The following is an 11,364-nucleotide window of genomic DNA, read 5'->3' on the forward strand; positions in this document are numbered from 1 at the left end:
ATAAACAAGCTTATATGGAGACATTTTCAACGGCGTTTTAAATGCCGTTCTATACGCCCACAAAGTATTTTCAAACTTGTTTGACTAATCTTTTCACGATCGGTTGACAGTTTTCTCCAAAATGATTTTGATTTCCTTGTTGGCCAACTCCGCTTGACCATTGGCTTGAGGATAATAGGGAAGTGACTTTTTATGCCTGCATCCATATTTAAGCAACAAAGTGTCAATAATTTTATAGCAAAAATGCTTACTTTCATCGCTTATTATTGCCTTTGAAACTCCAAACCTACAAAATATGTTCCGTTTAAGGAATTTAAACACAACTTTAGCATCATTAGTTTGTGAAGGAATGGCCTCCACCCATTTAGAGACATAATCAACTGCTAAAAGGATGTACTTATTAGTATATGAGTTAGGAAATGGTCCTATAAAATTAATACCCCAAACATCAAATAGCTCAACTTTCAAATATGTAATCAGAGGCATTTCATTCTTTCTTGAGATATTGCCAGTTCTTTGGCATTGATCATAACTTTTAACCCAATTTCTAGCATCTTGGTACATAGTAGACCAATAAAATCCTGATTGCCATACCTTTGCTACTGTTTTAGTGTTACTAAAATGATCTCCCGTTTCAACGGTATGACAATACATTAAAATACTATGTACCTCTTCTTCCGAAACACATTTTCTAATTATTCCATCTGCACAATGTTTGTAAAATAACGGTTCCTCCCAAAAATAATGTTTAGCATCATTTAAGAACTTTTTCCTTTGGTGAGAATTCAAATCACTTGATATCACTCCACTAACTACAAAGTTAACTAGATCATCATATCATGATGGCTTATAAATTACCATTAAAAACTCATCTGAAAATTCTTCTTTAATGGATGAATGATCTTCTTGAGGCATATTCTCCAGTCTAGAAAGATTATCAGCGACTAAGTTCTCGGATTTTTTTCATCTTTGATCTCCAAATCAAACTCCTGCAATAATAAAATCCATCGAATTAATCGAGGTTTTGTATCTTTCTTATTTAAGAGATATTTGAGTGCTGCATGGTCGGTATAAATGATAACTTTAGAGCCTACTAAGTACAATCTAAACTTATCCAATGTAAATATCACTGTTAGCAACCCCTTCTCTGTTGTTGTATAGTTGACTTGGGTTTCATTTAGCATTTTACTTGCATAATAAATGACATGAAGTCACTTATCATGTTTTTACCCAAGAACAGCTCCAACTGCAAAATCACTTGCATCACACATCAATTCGAATAGTAAGCTCCAATCCGATGATGCTATTATAGGTGCAGAGACAAGTTCTTTCTTCAACCTATTGAAAGCAATTAAGCACTCATCATTAAAGTGAAAAAAAAAATCTTTTGCAAGCAACTCACATAAAGGTTTAGCAATTTTGGAGAAATTTTTAATAAATCGCCAATAAAATCCCACGTGTCCATGAAAGTTTCGAATGTCTTTCATATTGGTAGGTAGAGGCATTCTCTCTATAACCTCTATCTTGGCTTGATCTACCTCAATACCTTGTGAAAAAATTTTGTGGTCTAGAATAATACCCTTACAAATCATGAAGTGACATTTTTTTCAATTGAGTACAAGATTTGTTTCTTCACATCTCTGCAAAATTAGATCTAAATTGTTAAGACAATGATCATAAGTGGATCCAAATACAGAAAAGTCATCCATGAAGATTTTCATGATTTTCTAATTAAAATCAGAGAAAATTGCCATCATGCAACGTTGAAAGATGGCCGGTGCATTACACAGTCCAAAAGGCATTTTTTGAAATGCAAAAGTGCCGTAAGGACAAGTGAATGTGGTCTTCTCTTGATCTTCCGGTGTAATGACTATTTGATTGTATCCTGAAAAATCATCCAAAAAAAATAAAATTCATATCCGGCCAATCTTTCTACCATTTGATCAAGAAAAGGAAGAGGGAAATGATCCTTTCTAGTGGCTGTATTTAGTTTTCTATAATCTATACAAACTCGCCACCCAACCACAACTTTAGAGAGAATCATTTCATCATTTTTACCACGTACTATGATTATCCCCCCTTTCTTTGGCACTACATGAATAGAAGAAATCCAAACACTATCAAAAATTAGAAAAATTATACCTGCATCCAGCCATTTAAGAATCTCTACTCTTACCACTTCTTTCATGTTTGGATTTAATCTCATTTGAATTTCAACCACCGATTTAGAATTTTCTTCTAACAAAATCCGGTGCATACAAATAGTTGGACTGATTCCCTTGATATCAGAAATCGTCCATCCTATAGCCTTTAAATGCTTCCTTAAAACATGTAAGAGATTGCCTAGTTGTTCCTCATCTAGTGCAGAATTTACAATCACCGGTAATGTCTCTTTTTCTCCAAGAAATGCATATTTGAGGTGTTTATGCAGTGGCTTAAACTCAAGCCGTGGAGCTTGCTCACACGATGGTGGAGGTAGCCCTTTGCTCATCCCCAACTCCTCATATGTATTGCTCCTTTTGTAAGGAACCTGTGCCTGCAAAAATTGAATTTCTTCAACTTGTTCCTCTTGTAAGCCTACACCATTAAGACAAAGTTCAAGAGAATCATCATCAAGATTAACTTGACTCATCTCTAATGCCAATTCATCACATATGTCAACAGAATAAACATGGTCAATAAAAGAGGAATAATTTTCCACTTTACTCAAATCAAACTCCACTTCCTCTTCACCAATTTGGAACTTGAACTTACCACGTTTAACATCTATTATTGTACCTGCAGTGACCAGAAATGGTCTACCAAGTATAATAGGTACATTGATATCTTCCTCCATATCTAAAACAACAAAATCAACAGGAATAATGAATTTCTGTCTTTTAATGAGCACATTCTCCAATATATCCATTGGATGTCTAATAGATCTGTCAGCCAATTGCAAGAAAATGTTAGTACGTTTTAACTCTTTCAACCCCAATTACCTAGTCACAGTTAAAGGGATCAATGAAATACTATCATCAAAGTCACAAAGTGCTTTAGAGAATTCTACATTACCAAGTCCGGATTTAAAAGAAGAGTTCGAGCACAACCAGGTGGTGAGATTAGCAGAATGAGGCCCTCGCTCGCGTCCCGGTTAAAAAGGGAGTTTTGCATGTGTTCAATAGGCTAAGAACCTATAGTAGCATACAAAGCTGCAAAGCTCTATTGTTACTTTTAAGAGAAAAGGGAGTCTTCTAACTCTTCTAGGACTATAAAAGTGCAAGGAACTGTGAAACTCCCTGAATCTTTCAACTTTGGTGGCAATTTATTTTGAACAATGGCACTACATTCTTCCGTTAATGCAATTGTCTCACTATCTACTAACTTCCTTTTCTTAGTCATTATCTCCTTGAGAAACTTTGCGTATGAAGAAATCTGCAAAATAGCATCAATAAAAGGAATGTTAATATGTAATTGTTTGAAAATGTTGACAAACTTCTCAAATTCTTTGTTATTTTTTGAAGGTTTCAATCTTTGTGAAAATGGCACCGGTGGAGGAATTGGTGTTGTATCTTTAATTTGTGGTTCATTTTCTTCCATCTTTTCTTTCCCTTTGATTTTCTTGCCATTTTCTCCTAATTTACTCAACTGCTTATTTTCTCTTCTTTCAAATTCTCTTTCACTTTTCGCTACAAGTTTCTCCCCCACTTCCTTACCACTACGGAGGGTTATGGCCTTCACATATTTTCTTGGATTCACCTCAATCTTGCTAGGTAAGTCCCCTTGGTTGCGATTATTGACCGCATTAGCTATTTGCCCCAATTGGATTTTAACATTTCTGTACATATTGGTGAGTTGGTCCATCCTTCCCTCAATTCTCTCAAACCGTTGAGTAGTGGCACTGGCTAACTTTTCAATTTTATCATTTGATACATTTGCTAGTTTCTCAATTGCCAATTCCCAAGCTGGTTTGAACTCCGGAAGTGGTTGCTTCGGTTGAAAACTCGGTGGATTAATTGGTCTTTGTTGGTTCCCTTGATCCTTCCATCCAAAATTCGGGTGATTACGCCATCCTGGATTGTAGGTATTAAAGTATGGATTATTTTGGGGTGGACGGTTGTAATTGTTGAGATATTGAACCTGTTCGCTACTAGAACACATAGAATTATCATGATCTCCGCCGCAAGTAGTACAACATGCAACAACTACTCCTTGATTAGAGTTAGAACCAACATGCCTATTAAGCATCTTAACCACATTATCCATCTTTGCACTTAACATATTCAAGGTATCTACTTCCAGCATACCTGCGGTTCTCCTCGTATTACCTCGTTCGTTGGCCTATTAGTAGTTGTTAGCAGCCATTTCTTCAATCAATTGTTGAGCTTCCTCGGCTATCTTTCCCATCAATGCTCCTCCCGCTGCCGCATCTACATGTGTCTTTGTTGGATAGGTGAGACCATTGTAAAATGTTTGGACCACTAGCCAATCTGGTAAACCATGATGAGGACATCTTCGTTGCAATTACTTATAGCGCTCCCAAGTTTCGTACAATGTCTCTCCTTCCTGTTGAGAGAAACTAGTTATATCCATTCTTAGTCTAGCAGTTTTTTCAAGTGGAAAGAATTTATTGAGAAAAGCCTTAGCTAATTCAGCCCAAGTAGTAAAAGTGTTCGGAGGATGAGATTGTAGCCAAACCTTGGCCTTGTCCCTTAGTGAAAATGGAAACAATCGAAATTTAATTGCATCATCACTAACACCATTAAATTTAATTGTATCACAAATTTCAAGAAATGTTGACAAATGAGAATTTAGATATTCGGTAGTATTACCTCCATATTGAGATTGTTGTACCATTTGAATCAGCGATGGTTTAATCTCAAAATTATTAGCATTTACCGTTGGCCTTGCGATGTTAGTTTGAGATCCTTGTGTACCCGGTAAAGCAAAATCTCGTAGAATTCGCCTATTTGGTTAATTTTCTGCCATTTCTTCCTCAAATGGTAACTCTATCAAGATTTCTTCTATCGGCTGCCAAATCTCTTGTTCCTCTTGATGTGGTATATGCCTCATTTGTCTCCGAAGTGTCCTCTCAATTTCAGGATCGAAAGGTGCAACTTCTCGATTTGATCGGTCTATACACTACAAATAAAAACAAGAGAAATTTTACAGTTTTAATTGTTAAAATCAACTATAAACAACTTGAATAAAAATAATGGAAATATCTAAATTAATAGAGATGATTAGCCCCTAATATTGCCGCTCCCCGGCAACGGCGCCAAAAACTTGACGGAATTTTTATATCAATGCAAGTTTATTTACGAATTTTACCCGTTGGACTGCAAGTATACAGGTCACTTCATAGTTTTGGGCAAATATCAGGTCGATCCCACAATGAGCAATTTAAACAAGTACTAGGCTCTTATTTTCTCTATTATTTAGACTTACGATAAATCTGAGCAAGAAGATTATAATGCTATTGTCTACAAATCTGGATTAATAAATTGAAAGATACAAATGGAGATTTCTTTACTAAAAACTTAAATTTAGGGATATAGATTCCACTTATGGCATAAACAACACAAATGAATAGATTTACCTCTTATTATTATTCTTGTTAAACCAGGGATTCATTTCTAATATTACCAAATCTCATTCTCATGATAAAATGGTCTAAAGTAGTTCAGTTTTTCCTATCTTCATGGTGAAATACTAGTTCTACTCTATTTTTCTTCATGAAATGCTAAGTAATCCACTTAAGTGTACCTCTATTTTCATGAACATACAACTTAAGCTCTACTCATGTGTTTTCATTGTTACTATCAATTCTCATTGAATAATAACAACTATAAACATGCTATTGGTGATCAAACAATAACAAGTAATTACAACTATATAAATAGACAAGTCAATACAAGATACAACAAATGTAAATCACATTCAATTCATATCATTTAGCCATAAGTTTCATCTACTCCCTAGATAAAGAAGTTTAGCTGCTCATGAATGATATAACAATCAAACTCACAAGTTTATTAATGCAAAACATCATAAAGTACAAGTACAAGAAAGATAAAAGAAAGCTTAGCCAAGTAATGGTGAAACTCTCAAATTTCTGCTATGTCTTGTACAAGATGATTACATGTGAAATCTCCAAGTGCTTTCTCAAGAACCTCTAGCTAGAGAGAAACATGTAAGAAGAAAAACTAGCTACGTATGGTCCTCCTCTAGCTTCTCCTTCCTTTTCTGCATAAAAGGTGGTAGAAAGGCACTTTCTTCTCCTTCATGATTCTAACAACTCAGATTTTGTAAAGAAAGTCAAAAGAAATGTTGTTTTGACTTGTCAATAACTCATTTTGTCTTCCCTTTTGTTGCAGAAGCATGTGTCACCGAATTCTCTCACTCAAGATAACTGGAAAGTTGTGTGAAAAGTGAGAAAAAACGGCTGTGTCACTTGCAGTACAGAGAGGCAGATCCGAGTCTCGGATCCGAGGAGTGAAAAAAGTTCCGAGCTCGGATCATGGAGGATCCGAGGCCTTTCTATATAAATCCGAACTTACCTCGGATCCATTACTCCAAAAGTATAAACGAGGGCTCGGATCGCCCTTTGTTTACTCGGATCCGTGCTTGTCAATTTCCAGATTTTCACTTCTTTCCTTTTTCTTCATTTTTGTTCCTAGTTTCTTTTGTACTTTATCCTCTTGACGATCTTTACATTTCCTTCATTTTGTGCATGAATTTCATATACCAATATCCTTCACAATTTCACAAAATTAATGCATTAATCCACTCATTTATCAAGTTTTGAACACTTAAACAATATTTAAGCAATTATCACCAAAAGAGTTCAAATATGACTTTAATCTCCTCAAAATATACCAAAAGTTCATGCCAAACTTGTACAAAATATACGTTAAATATTCTCTTATCACTAATTACTAATATAAGTTTCATATTCTATACTAATTTGTATCTATCAATGCAATGTGTACTATGTAATGTAATTGTTAATGGGATTAATCTTGAATATCTAATAGTGTCTACACCAACAAGCATGGATGCATATTACATGTGCCAAAATGAAAGATTAAATTCAACTAAATTGAGAATATGCACATTTATCGATACCACTACTATACATTATTATAGTGTAAATAATATCAAGGGATTTTCTAATGGATGTGCATACTAACAATTATTACCCTACCTTACATTTATATACTTTTCTTATTTAATCTTACCTACCTTCCTTTATATTTCTTTTCTTTCTCTAATTAATTTTACATTTCCAAAAATATGACATCTAAAATATGTCTTAATGAAGTTGAGTACCCACAGGGCACCTGTTAGACAGACCCTAAAATTAATCCTAATTAATTAATTAACATAAACAGAGAACTTGTAATATCTCACGCTATCTCCTTACAAAGGAAGAGTCATCAAAATGCACATCCAAAGATATTACTTACCTTCTAGATGACTAGTACTAGATTATGTTATATTACATGTGACATAAACACTTGCCAAATGAACTACTTGCCTAATGTTGGTTTAAAAACTATTTTCAACATGAACTATTCCCTTGCTTTCTCGAAGGGCTGCTACAAAGAGTCTTTGATAACAACCAATTACAATATTTTACTTACACTTGATTTAGTATATTAATAGAGGCATATATGCATGGCAATTATACGGTACCCCACACGGTTTGATTATTGCAGTTTTAAACAACTTATTACACAGTATCGTAATTGATGTTTTTCAGACTATATTAAAAAGTGGTGATTGAAATTCACCAGTTAACCGAATTTTGATGGTTGTCCAAAACATAGAAATTAGTACAGCAAAATTAATTATTAAGCCTCGCAAGGTCACAGATAAAGGTGTATTGTCTTTATGGCTCACTTTAAGTGGGTGCATTGAACCAAGCAAGCGGATATATGGACCAAGAAAGGGCCTACATTTGGGGGGAAGATTTATGAAAGGAGGGATTTTTAGAAAAATGAGGACATTTATGCACATGTTTTTGGTACCAGATAACTTGTCGGATATATATATATTTTAAAAGCAGTAACTAATTTCTTTTCAAGGATGTTTGTGCTGAAAAAGGAGAAATGTATTTTATAACAAGTTTTCGAGCATACTATTTCCTTGTAACAATGATAAAATCTTATTTTCAGAGCAAAATGGCCTGAAGGAATCGATATGCCAACCAGACTATTTTAGAAATACATAACTACTTGTAGTAGTTCCGAGCTAAACTATTCGACAAAAACTTAATTCAGAAACCTCGATTATGAATATTTGGATTTCATATCACAAGTCAAGCAAGAATTTGTGCAGAATTGGCTACACTTAGTAGAAGTTCATTAGGAACCGTAAAAGTTGCATCCTTAAATAGGAAAAAAGGAAAGCATTTAATGATTTTAGATGTGACGCTTAATTTGCAACATCACAAAAGTGAAAAGATGACACTAATAACAGGATAGGGAGAGTAGACACGAGAAGATGATACATAAGCAGGTAAATCATGAAAAGCATCGTGATTCTAGTTGGGCTGTGGGAATCGTGGTTCAGCAACTGCAACGAGAGGTTTGGCAAGGAAACCAGCATCCTCGCACTCTACTAAATCGATTTGCGAATGACCAGATGGAATCTTCCAGCTAAAGCATTGAAGAAGTCTGGCCAGCAACATCACAGTGAGCGTGGAACCCAAAAGGACACCTGGACATCCACGCCTTCCGGTGCTGAAGGAAAACATATTTAATTCTGGATCGTTGAGATCCATTCTAGCATCCTCCATGTCCTTCATGTGGCGCTCAGGCTTGTACTTCAGCGGATCCTCCCAGATTCGAGGATTACGGCCAAGTCCTGGACGGCTGAGGATAACATGGCTACCTTTGGGGATGAAGTAGCCACCAACGAAGGTGTCCTGAGTAGATACATGAGGAACATTAAAGGGTGCTAATGGATGCAGCCGAAAGGACTCTCTTACGCAGGCCTTCACATGTTTCAGCCTCGGAAGGTCAGATTCTTGAACAAGTCTATCCTTTCCAACCACGGCGTCTAGCTCTTCTGTGGCTTTTTGAAGCATTTCAGGTTGATTTAGCATCTCTGCTAATGCCCATTCCACAGCATTTGATGGATTATCGACTGTCGCAAACATTAATTCCTGTCGAGCATGCATCATAGCAAAGTTAAAAGTGAAACTAATAATCCTTATTTTCCAAGTCCAATAATCGACTCTGACCGAACAACACCATATTGCAAGTTGCATTTTGTTGGTGATTAGGGCTTATTGAGATTCCATCCTTTTCTAATTTCTGCTAATCAACATATATGGTCAGAGCGTGGCTGATGGGCTTGAGCACACATAAACCACATCATTAAAACGTGAGCGAACAAGATGATGTCGTCTTATGTCACCTTTTGTACGTCATTTGATGTGGACATAGTTTACCTGAATGTTTCACAGCTTTGAGTCTGCAAGCAGGATTTTAAGTTTTGGAGTGTGGCCCCTAGGATTGATTTTGTACTTATGTGAAAGGGCACTAGCTGATAAGGAGCTAAAGTTTGATTTACCTCATTTGTTTAAGAAATTGTTTATGTAACCATGCAGCAGGATAGAGTATTCCTTACAGTAATTTGTGCTCTGATCTCCTCAGTTGTTAAGAGGGGTCTGCCGTTGCTATCTTTGAGCCTGATTAGGACATCAAGAAGGTCTTCTTCCTCATTTTTCAAGCCACTCTCCCACATTTTAATCCTTTTTTCAATTTTGGGATCTTGGTGCTTTCGTACACATGCAACGGCCTCAGTAAGAATCTTTCGGTGGCCATCAAAATAAAAAATCTTCATCCAGGGTATGTAATCTGATAAGCTGAATGCATACAAATAAGCAAGGATTTTGAAGAGTGCATTAATATGTTCAACTTCCTCAGCACCTGGTCCTCCATCTTCCATTCCTTTCCCGAAGAATCTCTTGTTGAAAATCATCTTTCTAATCACATTTCCGCAGTAGTGTTGCGTAACCAATCTTATGTCCACTAGCCCACCAGTGGCATTGTCCTTGCACTGATTGTAAACGTAATTAACCAAATGATCTGCTTCCTCTGCCCGCTTGCATTGAAGCCATTGGTGTTTAGCAGGTGAGAGGACACTGGAAACGACCATTCTCTTCATTTTCTTGTGCTGATCGCCCAAAGGTGAAAGGCCGGTTGTCAAGAATCCTCCACTACAAAGCTCTGCAGACATACAAACAGGTCTGCTGGAGAAAATCGAATCTTGTTTCTTGCAGAACTCTCGAGCGAGCTCAGGAGAAGTGACTGGATTGACATGAACACCGAAAATGCGGATACATGCGATTTCGGTATTCAAATCATCCATGACTTTGCATATCCATCGATTTGTTGGTCTGTTTCTCAGCATTTGGAAAATGCAACCAAAGAAAGGCAAGGGTTTTGGGCCAGGAGGCAGTGGGAATCGAGGTTTGTTATTATTCAGACAAATAGTTAACCATTTGTCCATCTTAAATATCACCAACAAAACCAAAGCCATGAATCCTGAGAAATATGGGATCCATGACATTGAGGTAAATCCCAAGCTTGAATCAACACGAAGATCGGAAGTGTAATTCATGACTTCTTTCTTAGGGTTGCTTTGAGCTTTTGGTATGTGAGAGGTATTGAGTGTTTGCAATTCCCGTTGATGGTTTGTAAAGAGTGCAATTCTGCGAGCTTTTATAGGAGAAATTTGTTGGTAGCATTAGGTATCTATGACTTTGCAGTAGCTCCCACATTGGACTTTTGGATACCATTATTTTTTTTTTCCACTTAGGGTTATTCCAACTTTTTGGATAGACTAATCCCCTAAAATTGTGTAGAGTCTTGTTCAAGAATACGCATTTTCTTTTTTTGTGGTTTGTAAAGATTAGCCTTAGTTTTTTTTTTTTGGATATATATATATATCTATTTTAAAAGCAATAACTAATTTCTTTTCGAGGGTGTTTGCGCTGAAAAAGGAGAAACGTACATTATACCAAGTTTTAGATCATGCTATTTCCTTGCAACAATTGTAAAAATCTTATTCTCAGAGCAAAATGGTCCGAAGAAATCAATTGCCAAACAGATTATGTTACAAATACATGACAACTTGTAGTAGTTCCAAGCTTAACTGTTAGAGAAAAACTTTATTTATTAGGTGATATTCTGAAATCCACCCTACACTTTGTTAGTGGATTGTTATATTTTAATAGAAAGGAAAGACACGAAATAATAAAAGGAATTTCGTAAAATTTCCTAAGAAACTCTTCATATTGAAACTTACCATCTCTAGTTATTGCAATCAGAAACCCTGATTACGAATATTTGGATTTTATGTCACAAGTCA

At 35.9% G+C, this 11,364-nt stretch overlaps 2 protein-coding genes and 1 non-coding gene across 4 annotated transcripts; 1 reads left to right on the plus strand and 2 right to left on the minus strand.

Annotated features, from left to right (window-relative positions):
* Positions 1 to 3,213: 3,213 nt before the first annotated feature.
* On the minus strand, positions 3,214 to 4,245 carry LOC113780686. Its single transcript, XM_027326466.1, has one exon. It carries the CDS (start codon positions 4,243 to 4,245, stop codon positions 3,214 to 3,216), a length of 1,032 nt encoding a protein of 343 aa, XP_027182267.1.
* Positions 4,246 to 4,474: 229 nt separating this feature from the next.
* Positions 4,475 to 4,581, plus strand: LOC113781857. The gene has a single exon (XR_003469756.1). It is a non-coding gene; the product is annotated as a small nucleolar RNA R71 (small nucleolar RNA).
* Positions 4,582 to 8,283: 3,702 nt separating this feature from the next.
* LOC113781107 (isoleucine N-monooxygenase 1-like) lies at positions 8,284 to 10,614 on the minus strand. 2 transcript variants are annotated; one of them, XM_027326956.1, is made up of 4 exons: positions 9,619 to 10,614; positions 9,041 to 9,151; positions 8,782 to 8,980; positions 8,284 to 8,691 (listed from the first exon to the last, which is right to left on the minus strand). In XM_027326956.1, exons 1-4 carry the CDS (start codon positions 10,612 to 10,614, stop codon positions 8,528 to 8,530), a joined length of 1,470 nt encoding a protein of 489 aa, XP_027182757.1. In that variant the 3' UTR covers positions 8,284 to 8,527. The 2 variants fall into 2 exon arrangements, with proteins under 2 accessions (XP_027182757.1, XP_027182756.1); XM_027326955.1 differs by having other exon boundaries at positions 8,284 to 9,151.
* Positions 10,615 to 11,364: the final 750 nt, after the last annotated feature.

The sequence above is a fragment of the Coffea eugenioides genome, chromosome 8 (genome assembly GCF_003713205.1).
Source record: "Coffea eugenioides isolate CCC68of chromosome 8, Ceug_1.0, whole genome shotgun sequence".
NCBI classification, from domain to species: Eukaryota; Viridiplantae; Streptophyta; class Magnoliopsida; order Gentianales; family Rubiaceae; genus Coffea; species Coffea eugenioides.

Bases quoted from the DNA above. Each gene is read 5' to 3' on its own strand.
- LOC113780686 (XM_027326466.1), bottom strand. From the start codon at position 4,245: ATGGATAATGTGGTTAAGATGCTTAATAGGCATGTTGGTTCTAACTCT.
- LOC113781107 (XM_027326955.1), bottom strand. From the start codon at position 10,614: ATGAATTACACTTCCGATCTTCGTGTTGATTCAAGCTTGGGATTTACC. The intron at 9,152-9,618 runs GTAAGGAATACT...CATGCTCGACAG, and splicing joins AGATCAGAGCACAAATTACT to GAATTAATGTTTGCGACAGT.